This window comes from Rissa tridactyla, chromosome 4 (genome assembly GCF_028500815.1).
Source record: "Rissa tridactyla isolate bRisTri1 chromosome 4, bRisTri1.patW.cur.20221130, whole genome shotgun sequence".
Lineage (NCBI taxonomy): Eukaryota > Metazoa > Chordata > Aves > Charadriiformes > Laridae > Rissa > Rissa tridactyla.
In genome coordinates, this window is record NC_071469.1 from 63,995,601 (window position 1) to 64,015,926 (window position 20,326).

Consider the following 20,326-nt stretch of genomic DNA (forward strand, 5'->3'; position numbering starts at 1 on the left):
CTGGACTCTACAAAAAACAAAAGCAACTCCCTACCAAGCACCATTTGCCTCCACTGCTGATGGGCAGCAGGAGAGACTCCCCTTTTCCAGAACAGGGCTTAACTCAGGTACTTAAGGTTAAACTGGCAGCATGCTAACAGTAGGAATTAAAATCTCAAAGCTGCCTACAGAGCTTTGTCAAATGCCCTCCCTCATTCCCAACAAATGTCTCACATAAGGAAATTTACAGATAATTGGTTCCCAGCCTAGCCCTTTTCCTGCAAGGCCAGAGTCAGGCCACATTGCTATAATCTACTGTTTCTAAGGCTTACCCTGGGAGGAAGTTAAAAAAAAAAACACCAACCCAAACACACAAGAAAACAAAAAAAAACCCCATAGCAAGAGACAGGTAAGCCTTAGTGCTGTATTCCACCTGGCCAGGATATCCTCCCTGTGGATTCTTACATCCTGCTGGAAAGGTTCATTCAGAAAATGCAAGACAAACCTTATTAATACCACATCATGTGAATTTGCAATACTCTTCTCTTTTGCAAAGCAGGCTGTGAAAAATCTACTATACAAGACAGCAGTAAGCACCAGCAACAGTCCTGAGCCTGTTCTCTGTCTTGAGGACAAGTGGCAGGACACAGTTCAAGTACAGGGCTCAATTCCCCTTTCCTTCTCCAAACAGCATTGCCATCTTCAAAGCATTTATTGGAAGAAGTGTCTGGGGCACAGGTTATTCTCCTGAAACCACACTGAAGCATCATTCGGGAGAGTGCCATTTGACATACTCCACAAACACACCAATAACTATTGTATGGACAGGTGCAAGACAGCGCTGCCCCTTGCAACTGCTGCTTAGGACTGCTTTACATACTGTACTTTACATACGCATCACCAGCGCTAGTACATTCAGTATTTAATGCAGCGGAAACAGAGGATTTGTGTCCCTTGCCAAAGGCTGCCTTATGGAGACCTTGCATTTTTTACAAAGGGTTTGGCTTTTACAGCATTCGTAGTCTCCCAGAATAAGGCATTTCATCCTCTGTAATTAAATTTGCATGAGGCTTTTTTCCTGCTCAGTATTTTCCCTACTCAAGGGAACCTGAGAAACAGGATGGCCAGCAGGATGTGTTTTAAGTATTTCCTATTTGTAAATATGCTTTTTATCTAGAAGCCACCATGTATTTCCCCATCAATTCCTATGGTGCTAGCTTCAACTTGACACACGGCACATCACACAGGACCATTTGTCCCTGCCCAGGTCACATGCATATACACCCTCACTCTCTGGGTAAGGTGCTAGCCACAAGGAAGTAAAAAACCTTCATTAACTCCAGGGGATAAGATTTCATCTTTAATCTTCTATATGCTAAGCTCTTTACTGTACAGAACTGTCTCTATGCTTTTCAATCCAAGGACTTTCAGGAGTCATAGGAAAAAGAATTGAATGACTGTCTTACAAGGTCGTCTGTTGTAATTGGTTCTCCTCTCTTGCTGGAAGCTACTACCATTCTGCCCAGTCGCTTTTTCATATCATCCAACCCATCAGAGAGCGCTAGAACTGCCATGATTTCACTGCTCACCGTGATGTCAAACTGAGCCTGCAAGAGATGAATAAAGAACATGAACTCATCAAGATTCCCTAAAAGTAATTCTTACCTCTGTTAAATTCTTGAAACAAGGCCAATCATCACCATCATAACAAAAAAAAATTTAAAGATACAGACATACAGATATAAAAGAAATCCAAAACATTACTCTCAGAACATACTTCATTTCATTTGGCCATTTAAAACTGAATTTTTTTTTCTGCAAAATTAAGTAAAAACTACTTATTCCATTGCTATTACATGACTCTCTCCTGGCACATACTTTAGTGATTCATGTAATAATGCTTAACACTAACTAATTCTATTTTTGAAGACTGACTTTTCTAACTCATCTGACTATCACTAAACAGTAAATGACCAAAAAAAAAAAAAATATCAGATTTTATAGGAAATGAAGGACAGAATTCATCTGACATAACACAGACACTTCCATCAAAGCTAAGCAGCCTAGGGACATTTCAAGTCAATGGAAAGAAGCTTTTCTGAGAACAATTAATTTGAAGTATTAATTTGACAGTTACTTAAGGGAGGAGAGGAGTCACAGCCCAGATTGCCTATTTTACTCTATTGATTATATAATAAATATAGACAACAAGCTCAGATACTGAGTCTAGTTTTGGCCACATACATCCCACCCAAAACATCTGCAATGGTGAAGATTAGCCATTGCCATGCATCATATTTACAGAGGGCATTTGTGTACCACTGTTATTATGCCACAGTCACGGAATCACGGAATCTTCAGAGTTGGAAGGGACCTCTAGAGATCATCTAGTCCAACTCCCCTGCTAGAGCAGGATTGCCTAAAGCACATCCCTCAGGGCTGCATCCAGGCGGGTCTTGAAAGTCTCCAGAGAAGGGGACTCCACAACCTCCCCGGGCAGCCTGTTCCAGTGCTCTGTCACCCTCACTGTAAAGAAGTTTTTCCATGTATTTGAACGGAACTTCCTATGTTCTAGCTTGTGCCCATTGCCCCTTGTCCTGTCACTGGGAACCATTGAAAAGAGCCTGGCTCCGTCCTCCTTAAACCCACCCTTTAGATACTTGTAAACATTAATCAGGTCCCCCCTCAGCCTTCTCTTCTCCAGGCTAAAGAGTCCCAGCTCTTTCAGCCTTTCCTCATAAGGGAGGTGCTCCAGTCCCATAATCATCTTGGTTGCCCTTCGCTGGACTCGCTCCAGTAGTTCCCTGTCCCTCTTGAACTGGGGAGCCCAAAACTGGACACAGTACTCCAGTTGTGGCCTCACCAGTGCAGAGTAGAGGGGGAGAATGACCTCCCTCGACCTACTGGCCACAGTCATCCCAGTTTGGGAAGTCAACATTCAGGAAAGAACAGGGAAGGAGGAAACAGACATAAAACTAAACACTGCACTGGTAGAAAATTTAACTGCTCGGTTGAAGGGACTTTCTGCTTTCTCTTTAATGAGGCACTGGCCAAAGATGGAAATATCTGGCGTAACAGAAACTTGCTTTAGGACCACATTTTTCAAAGTACTTTTTAAAACACGCAAGAAAAGGAAACAATTACCGTTCGTGAGAAGCCTTTTTCTGTTGGAGACTGTCCAATAGTAATTTTCCTAAGGAACCTGTCATTTGTATCCAGTACTGCAACGAATACAGAGAGAAAGATGAGAGAGAAGTCACGTTGCAAGTCATAAGTCACACCTATGCTCCATTACAAACACTCAGCTAGATCACCTATGAAGAGAGGGTGGCAGTTTGAGATACCATCCTCTCCTAAAGAATGGCAAGTGCTACTCAATGGGATTCTCCCCCAAAACTGAACTGCAACAAAGTTAAGATGCCGACAGTTACATGCAGACCTTGCACTGCATCCACAGGGAGCCTACCTCCTTCTGAGTGCATTAACCACAAGCCCAAAGCCTCTCTGAAAAGCAGAGCTGCTAGTATTATCCCAACTGCTTTTTCACCATCATTAGTCAATGTGAAATCAGGGAATTATTACAGCCAAAAAGAAATAAAATTATCACCTTATAGGTTAAGTGATAAAATGGTCAGATTCTATCACTTAGTGAGAGTAGTTTTACACAGCTCCATTAACTCAAATTACCTTGGAAACACAAACTATCGAATACTGGCTTAAACTTGCTGTTTCTTACTATCTGCTTTAAAAATTTTAAGTATTTTATAAAATATTTCCCATGAGGCAGACTACTTACCCTCATTACAAGTTATGAAACAAATTTTGGAGAATACATTTCACACTGTATTTTAATAAAAAGAAGGAAAAGTAATACTCGTGGGGTCTAAATCAGAAAAAAAAAAGTAGTCTTTATTTGAAATTTCTTTTACTAGTGAAATATTAAATCTACCAGACCAGAGACTGATCTTGCCTTCGGGTATCTCTAAAAACCTTCTAAAAATCCAGTCTTTAATTGCTGTCAGTCCCCAACAGATCAAGTGGGCAGATTAAAACTGAGTTTAATCCCAGAGCAGAACCCTCTCCTTGCTCACAGAGCTTTCTCAGCCAGGTAAAAAGGCTGTTGGCTACAGTTGCCAAACTCAACTCTCTCAGTGACTGACAAATCCAGAAAAACAAACTTGCACCAATTAGTGAAGTCTTAATCTTTGCGAATTTAGAGCAGATTCAAGGCCCTCCATCAGACCTTTCAGAAATGGGATCCCAGCTGCAGGTATCTATCGCACCGAACTCTCAGGAGAGGCCAGCCCTGCCCCCTTTCCCAGGAAACACAGTTCCTGCTGCACTCGCAAACCCCTCTTTTGACACATATTTTGTTTCTTAATAATTCTTTCATTTAATGGCTCTTGTACCTCTTTGCCACGTTATGGTGCCTGGGTCAATGTCCAATCTCACAAATAAGTTTATTTCTTCCTTTGTCAAAGCCGTAGGATCAGTTTTGTTAATGCCCAATTTCTATGGGAGGAAAGGACAAATAAAAGAAAAAAAGGTATAATGAAAAGATTCACAGAAATGAGCCTTTCACTAGAGCAATGAGCCTTTGGCAGCAGCAGCTGCATATTCAGAAATAAGAAGGGGCTGCCTTTTTGGTGCCCCTTCTCCTAGACCCCACAACAACATAAGATGATCCATTATCAGTGTGTACCTGGAAGCAGAGCCTGCTGCTGGCCAGCTAGTAAAGGGCAAGGCAGACAATAGCGCTCATTAAGGCAGGCTGTCACCAAGCTTTGTACAAGGCATCTACGGAAAGAGTTAGAGAGAAAGCTCTGCAGTTTCTTACACGCCTTGTTCTAATCATTAGTCTCACATGCTTACATCCATTTCTCATTAGTTTGCCTAGGGTCACTGCACACAGCCATACGTATTTAAAGACACTGCTTTCAGCATGCTGGTTAAGCAGCACAAAGGAGGAATTAAACAATTCAGTCACAAGGCTGTCAGCATCCCAGAAAGCCGATCCTGAACATACTGAGAGGATGGGCAGTTTGCCAAGTTGCTTAATTGAGAGAAGAATTATCTCAAGAAGCCTCATACAAGCGCAAGCTTAGGAATGAGGAAAACGATTGAGTTGATCTATGAACGAGCAAGCTTTTTTTAATTAACTAGACAGGTAAGTCTTATTTTTCTCCAGAAGAACAGCAGGGAAGAAGAAAGTCTGTTTTCTTCCTCTTCAAGCACATCATTTAGAAAAATAAATACATAAACAAAAAATAAAAATAAAGACACTCTTTCTGGAATATTAGCATCCCGTTCACATCCCGACATTTAATAACCAGAAGAGCGGTTAGGGTAGAGTTCCATCAACAGTCCATCAGGAACACCAAGCAATATGACATAGCTTCTTTGCTCAGCAGTGGAAGCAAACCACACACTCTTTAATGGTTGAGACATTATAGACAATTAATAAATGGAGAGTTTTAGCTTCCTAAGTAGCCTGACTATTGTTTCTGACCTCCAAATGGGCAACTGAACCAGCCTGAATATTGTACAAAGAGATTCATCCTTTGAGCTTACCAGGCCCCAGGCTGTCCGCCTAGCCAGAAGGTCCAAGCCCAGTGCAAAACTATTCCTCTGTTAATCCTAGTTTTTGCAGAGGCCAGGGACACATACTAGTTCACATTAATTTCTGAGGATCAGATGAGCTGTGGCCTGCTCAGGGACTGCAACTCAATGACAGGGCCACTCATTTAACTGGAAATTCTTTTTCTGGGGAGGAGTGGGCAATGCAGGGCACAGGTATTTTTTTCCTTTTTGCCCTGTTTGCTCAATCCGGATAAGATGAAAAATTCTCTTATGTACTCTTTTTGCTGAATTTTATAAATTGTCTTTTTTTGTGCTGCATTATCTATATAGCCACGACATGGGAACTACTCATCTCCAGATGTAACTGGGTGTAAGGTACAGACTGATTCTGGTCCTTTCTTAAACTGCATTAAGGACATTGAATTGACACTCTTAATAAAGGGCACTAATCCCTTTGCCTCTTCCCACTGTGTTACTCATACAGCATATAATAAAGAGAATTACATCAATGATTCTTCCCCTTAGGGCTGCATCTCACCGTTTTCCGTGCTGTATGAAGAGCTAACACACTTCTGCACATTTTATGTGAAAAATAAGTGCCAGCAGAATGACCTTCAGGACCACGCAAGGGTTTCTGTAACCTATCTTTGCCTACATAAGGGATGAATAAGTGGAACAGAACCAGAAACCTATGTGAAACCTGTGAACTTACCTGTAGTCTTCGGATCTGAATGTCCGAGAACCTCCTAACACCATTGACAGAAGGCACCAAACGGTTGTAGAGAGCCTTGCAGAATGAAACAGGTAGGTAGTTAGCACTGCTGGCACACCTAAAACATCCTGTCCAAAGCAGGCTGGGCCCAAATACCTCATAAGAAAGGATCATACCTGGTCAGTCTGAGTTAGCTCATGGAATAAACGCGCGTCGACAGCAGCAGCAACCAGGTTGTTGGCTGCAGTGATAGCATGGATGTCACCAGTGAGGTGAAGGTTAAACTAGAGGACACAAAACATATCAGTTACCTCATCCTGCTGCAATTTTCATTTATTTCAATTCATTGTAGACAGATGGAAAGAGAAGTATTAATAGCAACGTTAAAGTGGGTGAGGGTGGAGGGGGAGAGATTGCTCAGTGCAGTACGTGAAAGAGAGGAAAGAATTTCTCTAAAAGAGAAAAATGCCTCCTCCACATTTACGTCATTTTACAAACTTACAGAATGAAGCTTCCAAATAAAAAGGTTTGTTTTTTTTTTTTTTCTTCTCCGGGACAACAGTTCTCTCAGGTTTCTTGACACCTGAGAAGACCACCACATGGCACATCTGCATTGCTCCTCCTTCACCTTCTGACCCACTCATTATTTGCATAACTGGTTTCACACATACATTAGCTGAAGCTGCTGCTGCTCCCACAAAGGTATCTGAGATAAACTGAAACTAGCGACCTTGTGTAGTGCTAGCAGTAGAGCTGTGGTTGCACAGAGCTCTGCATAAGCTAACCACTCAAACACAGAGTATCGTAGGCAGAACTTGTAGACCTCGTACTACACAGTGACATTGCTAGTAGTTTTCTTGGTTCTATCTCATTAAAAGATAGTTTGAGTGGGCTTGTCTACATGAGTTATCTGGCTGCACTGTAGCTATACTGACAGAAGACTTGGGATATATAGCTTACGTGACAAACTTGCATTATGGCAGGGGAGTAAAAGATGTGGTTAAAACAATCCTTTTCCTCTGTAGCAGAGCAGCAAAGGAGGAAGATGAAAAGGGGACATTAGAAAAGGTGGTATTACAGAAGACCTCATATGGTATCACTTCGTTGGAGCCTTACTACTGTGGTCTTAAAAACCAGATAGCTAAAAGCGGAATGGAGCTAGTCACATACTGATTATAAATCCTAATTAGAAAATGCTAATTGTTGCTTCCTTCTACATACATGCAAAACCAAGCAATTATTACCACCTTGGTTCTGCAGTATGAATTCAAAAGTTTTTCACTTGCTAATCTTTTCCTAGGATGAAAGCTTCATGCAGAAATATCCAATGATGTATCAAGATCATTACTGTAAATAGTGACTCCAGATACTTAGATTTTTAGGAGACATGCATCGAGTAAAACACCCCCACAAAACTATGTGTATTTATACCACCATGGGTCATACTTAAAGAAAGTCCTTTTCCAGCCAGTTTGGTTACAAGGGTGGGGCTGGTTCCCACTGCTGCACGCAGTCAAGTATTTTGGTTCTTATTAACACTCCCAAACAGAAGGAGATTATTTTCCCTGTCACATCTATCATTCACACATGTTCTTGGCACCTGACTAAATCAATATTCTGCCTCCTTAACATTTTTATCTTTTATGGACTTGCTGCATCAATTGGAACGAACAGCCCTTTTGATCATTTCTGCTTTTCTTCCTAGAATTGCCCTGTGTCAATCTATAGTGCACAAGACAAAGGTAGAATTATACAGGCAATTACTTTGAGAATTGAGAGAAGCACGAGAGCACGTGCTACACGTGCCTTTCAATTCCCTGCCCCCAGACACAGGATTTTACTCGTTGCCAAGTCACGTTAGAAATATGCTGCAGTGCCAGTCCCCCACAGGCTGAGGTCTTGGCATTACTGATTCCCAATTTCCCTTTTCCCATTTCATGTTAGCAATCTGAAACACAAGTACACCAAAATAGCTCACAGAAAGAGTTGGTGACCACTGCTGCTAACAGAACTACTTAATAATCTTCCAAAACTTATTAAGTCATTATCATCTTCATTTCAGTGCTGGGAAAAAGAGGCACAGGATGTACTTTGCTCAAGGGTATGCAGCAATTCAAAGGTAGAGAAGAACAACTGGGAATTCCAAGTTCTATCAAGTTCCCTGACCATACAGGCACCCTTCCGAAAAAACCAAAGATGTTTGTGTTTGTTCTTTTTTCTAAAATAATAAAAAAAAAAAAAAACAGTTTGCTGAAATCAAGCATCCAGTTCCTGGGAGCGCTACACTGGGCCATAAACAAAAAAGATTTCATAAGTTGTCTGAATTACCTCTTCCATGGGGATAACTTGACAATAGCCACCACCTGCTGCTCCACCTACAGAGAAACAATAGTCAAATCATCACAGAATCACGGAATGGTTCGGGTTGGAAGGGACCTTAAAGATCACCTAGTTCCAACCCCCCTGCCATGGGCAGGGACACCTTCCACTAGACCAGGCTGCTCAAAGCCCCATCCAGCCTGGCCTTGAACACCTCCAGGGATGGGGCATTAACAGCTTCCCTGGGCAACCTGTTCCAGTGCCTCACCACCCTTACCGTAAAGAATTTCTTCCTGATATCCAATCTAAATCTACCCTATTTCAATTTCAGGCCGCTACCCCATGTTCTGTCATAACACCCCCTAATAAAAAGTCCCTCCCCATCCTTCCTGTAGGTCCCCTTTAGGTACTGGAAGGCTGCTATAAGGTCTCCCCAGAGCCTTCTCTTCTCCAGGATGAACAACCACAACTCTCTCAGCCTGTCCTCATAGCAGAGGTGCTCCAGCCCTTTGGATCACATTCACGTTCCTCCACTGGACCCATTCCAACAGGTCCTTGTCCTTCCTGTGCTGAGGACTCCAGAGCTGGACGCAGTACTCCAGGTGGGGTCTCACCAGAGCAGAGTAGAGGGGCAGAATCACCTCCCTCAACCTGATGGCCACACTGCTTTTGATGCGGCCCAAGATACGGTTGGCTTTCTGGGCTGCAAGTGCGCATCGCCTGCTCATGTTGAGCTTTTCATCCACCAACACCCCCAAGTCCTTCTCCTCAGGGCTGCTCTCAAGCCATTCTCCGCCCAACCTGTATTTGTGTCTGGGATTGCCATGACCCAGGTGCAGGACCTTACACTTGGCCTGGTTGAACTTCATGAGGTTCACACAGGCCCACCTCTCAAGCCTGTCAACGTCCCTTTGGATGGCGTTTCTTCCCTCCAGTGTGTCAAGCGTGCCACACACCTTGATGTCATCTGCAAACTTGCTGAGGGTGCGCTCAGTCCCATTGTCCATGTCACCAACAAAGATGTTAAACAGCACTGGTCCCAGTACTTACCCCCGAGGAATGACACTCGTCACTGGCTTCCATGTGGACATTGAGCCCTTGACTGCAACCCTTTGAGTGCGGCCATCTAGCCAGTTCCTTATCCACCGAGTGGTCCATCCATCAAATCCATGCTTTTCCAATTTACAGACCAGGATGTTGTGTGGGACAGTATCAAACGCTTTGCATAAGTCCAGGTAGATGACGTCGGTTGCTCTCCCCTTATCTACCAATGCTGTGGCAGCATCATAGAAGGCCACCAAATTTGTCAGGCACAATTTGCCTTTGGTGAAGCCCTGTTGGCTGTCACCAACCACCTCCTTATTTTCCATGTGCCTTAGCAGAGTTTCCAGGAGGATCTGCTCCATGATCTTGCCAGGCACAGAGGTGAGAGTGACCGGTCTGTTGTTCCCTGGGTCATCCTTTTTTCCCTTTTTGAAAACAGGGGTTATGTTTCCCCTTCTCCAATCATATCCTGACATACTTATAGAAGTTTTTCTTGTTATCCTTGATGCCCCTAGCCAGATTTCATTCTATCTGGGCTTTAGTTTGCCTAATCTGGTTCCTGGTCGCTCAGACAGTTTCTCTGTACTCCATCCAGACAACCCATCCTTGCTTCCACCCTCTGTAGGCCTCCTTTTTGCTTTTGAGCTTGTCCAGGAGCTCTTTGTTAATCCACGCAGGCCTCCTGGCATTTTTGCCTGACTTCTTTATTCTTGGGATGCACCGCTCCTGAGCTTGGAGGAGGTGATCCTTGAATACTAACCAGCTCTCTTGGGCCCCTCTTCCCTCCAGTACTTTTTCCCATGTTACCCTGCCAAGCAGGTCCCTCAAGAGGCCAAAGTCTGCTCCCTTGAAGTCCAGGGTAGTGAGCTTGCTGCATGCTCTCCTCGCTGCCCAAAGGATCTTGAATTCCACCATTTCATGATCACTGCAGCCGAGGCTACCCTTGAGCCTGACACTCGCCACCAGCTCCACCTTGTTGGTAAGGACAAGGTCATAGAATCTTAGGGTTGGAAGATCTGGATCTTCCAGAAGGGCTGGTGATCTCTGGAGATCACCTATTCCAACCCCCCCACCAGTGCAGGGTCACCCACAGCAGGTTGCATAGGAACGCATCCAGGTGGGTTTTGAATGCCTCCAGAGTTGGAGGCTCCACCATCTTTCTGGGAAGCCTGTTCCAGTGTTCTGCCACCCTCAAAGGAAAGAAGTTCCTCCTCATGTTTAGGTGGAACTTCCTATGCTTAAGTTTGTGCCCGTTACCTCTTGTCCTGTCCCCAGGCACCACTGAAAAGAGCCTGTCCCCATCCTCCTGACACCCACCGTTTAAGTATTTATAAGTGTTGATAAGATCCCCTGTCAGCTGTCTTCTTTCCAGACTGAAGAGACCCAAGTCCCTCAGCCTTTCTTCGTAAGAGAGGTGTTCGAGTCCCCTAATCATCTCGGTAGCTGATTAGGTCCAGCATAGTTCCTCTCCTCGTTGGCTCCTCTACCATTTGAAGAAGAAAGTTGTCATTGACACATTCCACGAACTTCCTGGATTTCTTGTGCCCCGCTGTGTTGTCCTTCCAACAGATATCGGGGTGGTTGAAGTCCTCCATGATGACCAGGGTCATCATGACCATCATGACCCCATGACGACCACGATGACCAGGATCTACGAACACGATGCTGCTACTATCTGTCTATGGAAGGCCTCATCCGCTCTGTCGTGCTGGTCAGGTGGCCTGTAGCAGACCCCTACCGTAATGTCCCCTGACCCTGCATTCCCTTTAATCTTAACCCATAAGATCTCCATTGGGTGTTCATCCATGCCCAGGTGGAGCTCCATGGATTCCAGCTGTTCATTGACATAGAGGGCAACACACTCTCCTCGCCTTCCCAGCCTGTCCTTCCTGAAGAGTCGGTATCCATCCATTCCAACGCTCCAATCATAAAAGCCATCCCACCATGTCTCTGTGATGCCAATGAGATCGTAGCGCTGGAGGCGTGCGCACATCTCTGATTCTTCTTGCTTATTTCCCATGCTGCGTGCATTTGCGTAAAGGCATTTCAGCTGGGTGCCCAATGAAGCTGTCTCACTGGCTGGAGCATTTGCTTTTCCTTCATGCTGCTCTTCAGGTGGTCTTCCTCTGGGGCGTTTTATCTGTGACTCACCAGTTTCCATCTCCTCAGGAGCCCCTAGCTCATCCCCGTAAGACTTCGAGTGTGCTGCAGCGTACCCAGCACATCTCGGAGCAATAGGTTGAGGGCCTTCACTAGCGAGCCACAAATCATGCAAATACAGGTCTCTATAGCCCACAGTCGTATTGCATGTGTTTGCTTAATGGTTGAGCAGCCTGGTTTAAATCCCACCACAGCACTTGAAGACAACACTGAAGAACTTACCCAAGGTTTTTTATTCTTGTAAGAAATGCAACTGTAACTGGGAATTATGTAAAACTATAATGCAGCAGAATAAAATCTCTGAATGCCATCTTTCCCCGTTAGTCCAACTGCAAGCAACAGAGCAGCTCATACCTTTTATACCAAAGGTTGGCCCCTGAGAAGGCTGCCGAACACAGGCAAAGACATTCTGGTGAAGGTGTGCTCCTAAGGCTTGAACAAGACCAACAGTAGTGGTGCTCTTCCCCTCTCCCAGGGGAGTAGGAGTTATCCTGCAGTGAAAAGGCAGGACAGACACAATGAAACACTTGTAGTGGGTGAGACTCAAAACACCAGAATAAAACAGTCATGGCAGTTAACGCCAACTCAAATTCTGGATTGGCTCAGACTTCGGCTAATCTTCACCAGTTTGAAACTGGAACGAGATTGGCAAATTATCACATAACTGCCGAAGACTTTCTTCTGAAACAACTTGCTAGTTACTGTTGAAGGCAGGCTACCAGACTAGGAGAACTTTGACCACAATACAAGCCCTTCATAACCCTGATGTGCAGAGCAAAACAATTCATCCCAAGAGAGAAATGTTAAAGTACATTCCTACTATTTGCCACAACAGAGAAATCTATTTCCCAAACCGCTAGATTTTCACAGTGTGGTTTACTAAAACCGAGAGGACCCCATACAGACACCTTACCAAAAGGCAATACAGCAACAAGCCAAGCTAATAAAAATTCTTTTCACCTGGACACCATGCAACTGATGCCTCAGTTAAGGAAGTACCTACCCAGTAACAACAACGTATTTGCCATCTGGCTGGTTCTTCAGCCGTTTCAGAGCTGACAGATGAACCTTGGCTTTAGTTTGACCGTAGAGCTCCACCTCATCAGGGAGCAGGCCAACCTCTTTTGCAACTTGATCAATGGGCTTGGGCATACAAGACTGCGATATTTCAATATCACTTAAAGAAAGAGAGCAAAGTCAATTTATAAGTCAAAGACTTTTCACAAATCCCCCACTTCTGGATGGCATCAGCTACAAACAGCCAATCTATGTTTTAAATATTTTAACCTATCCTAGTTAAACGAATCAATCCTACCAACACTGACCATAGAATAGACACATCCTCAGAGTTTACTTTTTGAAAAAACAAACAAACAAACCAACACAGAAATAAATCAACAGAAAACCCCCAACCAACACCCCCAGCCTCCAACCCAAAAATGCCTTTTTGTAGGCAACATGTTATGCTCCTTTGTGATATTTTGTGTATTTTTCAACTGCTCCTTGGGGACTTGACATCAACAACTGCTATTTCAAGATGCTAGGTTTTTGCCATGTCAGACTGAAAATTTTCCAAAATACAAGTGTCTTGCTATTTGCTGAACCAGCAACTATCTAGCTGGCCTAGAGAGTCTGTGGAAGTCCATGTTTATACCTTAATGTTATCAGGATGACCCAAGCCTACACTTCAACATATGTCACAGCACCACTGCGGGTTAGCTCTGCTCCCTTAGGAAGGCCTCAGAGTGCTTTCTCTCTACTTCTCTCCAAACTTCAATGCTAACCACAGTCTACATACATGTATGCCCCGTATTACGCAAAGCTTGGGAACAGAAGTGAATACTATACTGCATGAATATTGACAGTAGCTTCATTTGAAAGCATTACCTTGGAACAGGCGTCTTTAGGGTAAGCTGGGTATATTGGATGTTCCATTTTCCAGGCTGGAACTTCTCCAGAAAACGCTGCGCACTCTCCACTGTGCTCTAAAATGAGCATGAGAATGCATTACAGCAACCACCACTGCACGAACCATGCTGGTTAATAAAGAGACTCAAAGCTTTTCCCCTCCCATCTGTCTCAGTTTGGGATTAACACAAAGTGCTTTCATTAAAGCATTTGCTAACAATCCAGAATGAGATTCTGCTTGTAGTTTTCTTAAAAAGAAAAAAAAATCCTCACCATATCTATCTATCTATCTTCCAATGTACTGGCTTTTTTTTTGCTTGTTCTGTGCCAGCAGGGTTCCTTATGCAAATCAGGAAACAGAGAAAGCTGGCTTATACTGTTACTATCCTGCTTTTTATCCAATCACCCTATGGATAGTTTTAGAATTACAGCCAGAGCATTGCAAGACAAGCCCATTTCTCACTGTTTTGAGAGACCACACTCAAAAAACCAAAACCAAACAACCCCCCAAAATAACCCTCTGTCCCAACATTTCCTTAAGGTCCATCTTCTTCTTCTGTTAACTGAATCCAAGTTGTCTGGACTAGAAGTTGGAAATCCTAACTCGACCTCTGTAAGAGCAATAAGGAAGTACCAGTTGCTTTGGTAGTGTGCTGATGGTCAGCAGCAACACACCCCAGAGGCAAACGTAGAGGAGATGATCAGCAGTCACAGTCTGCTCACGTACCTGCATTAACATGGCCACAGTCATAGGCCCAACGCCACCAGGAACTGGGGTGATGTAGGAAGCTTTTTCCTTTGCTGTATTGTATGCCACATCTCCTACAACTCTTTTCCCACTGGCCTTTGTGCTGTCTGGGGATTTAAGGAAAAAGAAAGTTACACATCACATTTCACCAAAACAGCAGAGAAGGCAGCACTGACTGAAGCTGAAGTCTTTTCCTCTGTTGGAGGACACAAAACAGAAGCTGACTACCCAGGAAGCTGTAAAGAAAGATAAAAAGTTAAAACAAAAATCACAAGATGAAGCTGTTTTCTTCACACTTCACTCAGAGAGTGCCAACAGCTCATGCAATGTATCTTCCCATTAAGTGCCATTTGTCCTCAGCCAGATAGATCTCACTTTCCTTGAGGATGCAAGTATTTTCTCAGTGGCAAGTGGTCCACAGGGCAGCCTGAATGAAGATGACTCCAAAACAAATGCAGAGGGACCAAAATACAGACCAAGTCTTACGTCTGTGCAATAATAAAACACAAATAGGACACACAATAGACATTATCGCCTGAACCATCCTCTCACAGTTCCTGCTGTATTGCTCTGAAGGATTAGTACAGTTTCCCATTTGAAGGAGATATAAACCAAGGGTCTAAAAGAAGTGAGAGAAGAAACATGGTTGACTTATTCCAAAACTCCAGGTTTACATTTGCTGTGTTCCATTTTGGAGTAAATTTAGGCCTTACTAATGAATAAAATCACTTGCCTTTACAGAAACTGAAGACAGAAAATGCTAATCTTTTCAATTATTCATTGCCATTCTAATGATGGACCAGTAAATACTGCAGTTTACAAAGATCAGACTCTTGTTAAAACAAACCTCACAGGTGGCTTAAAAGAGCCCCTGAAGAATAATCTCCTTTCTCTTGGCAAAAAAAAATTGCTATATCCTGCTACATGACATGACCTGACAATTCAGAAGCAGATATAACACTTTTTTTTCAGTGGTGACCTTTAATCTTACCCATAAAGAGAGAGAAAAAGACAAAATGCATTAGTAAACTAGCACAGTCATCTAAGGAACTCGCTGATTATAGACAGAACCAAAAAAAGCAAACTAAAGTTCCTCCTGGAGTGGCAGATCCTCATTTCAGATGTGAGGATTCCAGGGAACTTTCAAGCAGTATGAAACCCCTGAAGATGGATTTTAATGTTGTTACATTGAAATATTATATTGGATACAGTAAGTATATGTTTGAACAGAACACAACTGATAACTTTAACATACATTTGGCAAGGGGGAGCAGTGGAAGAGAAACCAAACTCCCGAACAGCTGATTACGGTAAAAACAAAGAGGAAAAAAAAGGAGCTCCTGCCAACACTAATTTTTAGCTGCATTGTTACAAAGAATTAGCAGCTTGGATGTTTTGCTGTGTTTGTGTTTTAAGCAACATTTCTTTCCCCTAAAGTTCAAAGCTTGAACAACATCACAGCTGTTAAACAGTGCTTTTACAGCCTCTGTCAGCTTTCCTGCCTGAACTGCAAACCAGTCTGGCCTTCCAGACAAGAGACCAGTTTAATTAGGGTTGCAAAAGGCAAATAACAATCATATTTTCTTCCAAGGATGCCGAGCAGGCTTACCACCCACCCTGGCCAGGAAGTCTCCAGGCCCAAGAATGAAGAAAACAAGCGATGAATTAGGCACTCCAAACACAAACAGCGTAATCTGTTACACAGACACAGTGATGAGCACAAGCCAAACAAACCCCCAGTCCCTGCCTCTGCATCCGCACCTCACGCCAAGCACTGCTGAGCACAACCTAGGAGCTATTCAATACCTTTAAAATATTCTTTGGAAGGAAAGCTCACATACAACGCTTTCTGCCTCTCCCCGTAATTTCACCTTCTCAATATTCATCATCCCACTCTTAAAAAAAACGAACTAGTTACAGAGAGTTCTAGTGACACTACAACCATTCCCAGTGCCTGCGTCTTCTTTGATCCAGTAGGTTCTCTAGCCTACTGGAACACATGAGAGAGAGCATCCAAGGACTTTGAGATCAAAGAATTGAAGGCCATGCCTATACACACGAACAGGTATGATCATAGAATCACAGAATGGTTTGGGTTGGAAGGGACCTAAAAGATCATCTTGTTCCAACCCCCCTGACATGGGCAGGGACACCTCCCACTAGACCAGGTTGCCCAAAGCCGCATCCAGCCTGGCCGTGAATACCTCCAGGGATGGGGCATCCACAGCTTCTCCAGGCAACTTGTTCCATTGTCTCACCACCTTCACAGTAAAGAATTTCTTCCTAATATCTAATCCACATCTACCCTCTTCCAGTTTAAAACCACTACCTCTCTCCAATCAATACAGTGCCTGATAAAGAGTCCCTCCCAATCTTTCCTTCCTGTAGGCCCCTTTTAGGTACTGGAAGGCTACTATAAGGTCTCCCCAGAGCCTTCTCTTCTCCAGGATGAACAACCACAACTCACTCTTTTAGCCTGTCCTCATAGGAGAGGTGCTCCAGCCCTCCAACCATCTTTGTGGCCCTCCTCTGGACCTGTTCCAACAGGTCCATGTCCTTCCTGTGCCGAAGGCTCCAAAGCTGGACACAGCACTCCATGTGGGGTCTCACCAGAGTGGAGCAGAGGGGCAGAATCACCTCCCTTGACCTGCTGGCCACACTGCTTTTAATGCAGCCCAGGATACGGTTGGCTTTCTGGGCTATGAGTGCACATTTCAGGCTCATGTTAAGCTTCGTCCACCAACATCCCCAAGTCCTTCTCCTCAGGGCTGCTCTCAAGCCATTCTCTGCTCAACCTGTATTTGTGCTTGGGATTGCTGTGACCCAGGTGCAGGACCTTGCACTTGGCCTGGTTGAACTTCATGAGGTTCGCACAGGCCCACCTCTCCAGCCTGTCAAGGTCCCTCTGGATGGCATCCCTTCCCTCCAGTGTGTCGACCGCACCACCCAGTACCGACCCCTGAGGAATGTCTCGTCATTGGTTTCCAGTTGGACATGATGACCTCCATCTGTCTCCAGAGACAGTTGCATGAGAGAAGCTTCTGGGCTGGAGCTAATTCACAGGCAACCACTGGGATTATCCATATGGCTTCCAAGCAAACTTGTGCCAGTGCACATCCAAACCGTAACACATTTCTGGTCGATCTATGACTGCAAGCACACAAGACCATACATGACCCTTATCTATAAACAGGAGACCGCCTGCTTGCGGTCTGGTCTTTTTCTGGATATCATTTGGAAAGGTGTTTCATGAGGGATCAAACCCAATTGATCTTATAGCTCTGTGATGCTAGCTTGACCCCCAGTACATGAAGATATAAACAGAGCACCAAGTCAAGGCTTTCTATATCTTTCTAGCTCCTCTGGTGTTTGAAGAGTACGGCACCAAGATCCACATAGGCTGATCCTCCTTTGCTGCTCTCATAACCCACTGTTCAAGGCTCCCTGTTAGCTAGGGCTGCAAAATCCCATAGCAGAGGACTCCCATCTTCCTCCATCAGGACACACGCAGGAACACTCCAGAGACTATGCCATCTCTGGGAATATCCTCTGCCTGCACTGCTCTCCCTTCCTGTAGTAGAACAATTTCTACAGGCCTGGAATAAGACATTCAGAATATTTGCTGGACTAGCCCTCCAACTGCAGCAGTGGGGAAGAGAAAGACAAATACAATCCAGTTTGGAAAGGGAATAAGACACACTTGTCTGCTTTAATAGAGGTTTCAGAAGATCCTCTCTCTTTACCTGGAGACCTGGAAGAAATTCTGCGCAGCTGTAGTACACATGAGCACAAAGCCAGATGTGCCTGAACTGCCCACTCTAGCCTCCAAACTGGCAGCTTTGGCAGTATACAGGCCACTCACCATTCAAAAGCTGCACAACAGCTGCATTTACATGATGCTACATAGCTATAACTTAACTCCAACTTGGCGAGTCTGCATGAAGTTAATGTACTGATATGTCAAATCATATTGGGATTTGCCTGTACAGGGCACCCCAACGTGCAAAGTATAGGCATATCCAGAGATTGCCGTGTCCTCCAGTTGCAACTCACATCTACACCTAGGAGGCACCCACCATGCACTTACAGCTATGGTAAGATGTTTGGCATCTGTGCTATTTGTCCCCCTGCCACATTCAAAGCATCATCACAGCTAGCAGCAATGTTCTATCTATACAGTGATGTTGCCGGAGAAGCTGGCAAACTAGTTGCCGTTCTTTCTGTAGCACTGCAATTGCCACAATTCTGGCACTGATTTCCCAAAAGATTAATCTGAAAACTTTTTCACAACTTATCAGAAAGGAAGAGAGAGGGAGGAAAACTCAGCAGCTTCAGAAAAACATAGAAAAAAAACCAAACAAGTCTGTGGCATCCATCATTTTGAAATCTGACAGTCTCCACGGTACTCTATCAAACCCCGATTACTGAGTCTCACAATGCCACTAATCATATTGCCATGCAACGCTGACTAGGATGGGTGTGCAAGAAGCTCAGATCTCAGTGCACTGCCCGAGGCAGACTAATGGCAAGGAAACAGGGATGTGTCCTCAGAGATGCAGTTCACATCAAGCCTGAAAAAAGGTCACAGCATCATATGTTAGAAACACAATAGTAGTTTTATTTGCAACATGTTAGTGGGGAAGACTCCAAGCCATTCTGCTTCATGCAAATCATCAGTGACCCTGCGGGTTTTGGCAAATCGCCTAAGTTTGCGTAGCTTGGCACAAATACATGAAGCAACAAACAGCAACAGCAGATGACTTTTTAATTTTAATTACACAGAGGACTAATGTTTTAAAATGCAACTCAGTGTCATCTTTGAGGAACAAGACTGCTGAACAGAAATTTCTTTACATTCCATTAAATAATGGCAACAAAATGACTGATTAATTATGAAAACTACCTTTTAAAAGCCTCGTGGGCGTAGCACAGAGATAGTTGGATGGTGACTAATTTTCCATATAATTCAATATCTGTAATTTGGATTTAAAATGAGATGAAAACAGAAATTGCCAGACTGTCTCTTCCTCCTTTATAAGAAAGGAGTAGCTAAGTGAAACCCTACCCTAAAATCCATTATGTTCAAGCTCTTTATTCTATGCCAGAGGCCCTGTCACCAATACTCTTGCAGAAGATGCTTTGTTTCAAAACAGCCATTCAAGCCTAAGAAGTTAATGTTGTGATTCAACAAATCCACAGCTACTTTAAGAGACTGCTTGCCATTTATGTATTTCAAACAGAACAGCTTAATCAGATCTAACTGCAAAGCAATGACAGCAAAGCTCCACACTCACAAGTGACAACAGCAGCAAAACTTCACTATGGAGTTGCGGCAAATTACATGGATACTTGTTGTAATATTTCCTAGGCCTCCTCTTTCCCCTACTGATCATCAGCCTCATTGAAGGCAGAAACAAAACTGCCAGTGTTCTGCTTTAGGACAGTACTTCAGACCAACCTTTTTTTATTCTGGCATCTTCAGAGGTTGCCATCATTACCTAAGACAGACTTAAAGAAATCTGCATTGACTAGAAACACCAAGGAAACAGTATCTATGTACTTACTTAGCAACTGCATTTATATACAAATACACACATCCCCACTCTTTATACATTACCCACGCACCTGGCACATGGTTAATTCCACAGTCTATTACGATTGCACCAGGTTTGATCCATTCACCTTTTACCATTTCAGCTTTACCAGCTGCAACCACCAGGATATCAGCTTTACCAACCTACAAAAAAAAGCCAAATAAACAACTCTGTATCGCACCAGCAGTGGAAAAACGCAGAGCTGCTTCAGCAGCAACTTAGATCGGCTTCAATTGCAGTGAAACCGTGTGTTCCCTCATTACCATGGGAGGGATGGAAGGG

General features: G+C 43.9%; 1 protein-coding gene across 1 annotated transcript in view; it reads right to left on the bottom strand.

Annotated features, from left to right (window-relative positions):
* MTHFD1 (methylenetetrahydrofolate dehydrogenase, cyclohydrolase and formyltetrahydrofolate synthetase 1) overlaps nt 1–20,326 on the bottom strand; it is a 47,387-nt gene that overhangs the window by 12,564 nt on the left and 14,497 nt on the right. The window contains exons 8-18 of the mRNA XM_054199382.1: nt 20,076–20,187; nt 14,430–14,557; nt 13,682–13,779; nt 12,798–12,971; nt 12,149–12,285; nt 8,600–8,646; nt 6,448–6,555; nt 6,272–6,346; nt 4,389–4,491; nt 3,124–3,200; nt 1,446–1,586 (exon numbers count right to left, since the gene is read on the bottom strand). Of these exons, the coding sequence (XP_054055357.1) occupies nt 1,446–1,586; nt 3,124–3,200; nt 4,389–4,491; nt 6,272–6,346; nt 6,448–6,555; nt 8,600–8,646; nt 12,149–12,285; nt 12,798–12,971; nt 13,682–13,779; nt 14,430–14,557; nt 20,076–20,187 (1,200 nt within the window). The remainder of the gene's footprint in view (nt 1–1,445; nt 1,587–3,123; nt 3,201–4,388; nt 4,492–6,271; nt 6,347–6,447; nt 6,556–8,599; nt 8,647–12,148; nt 12,286–12,797; nt 12,972–13,681; nt 13,780–14,429; nt 14,558–20,075; nt 20,188–20,326) is intronic.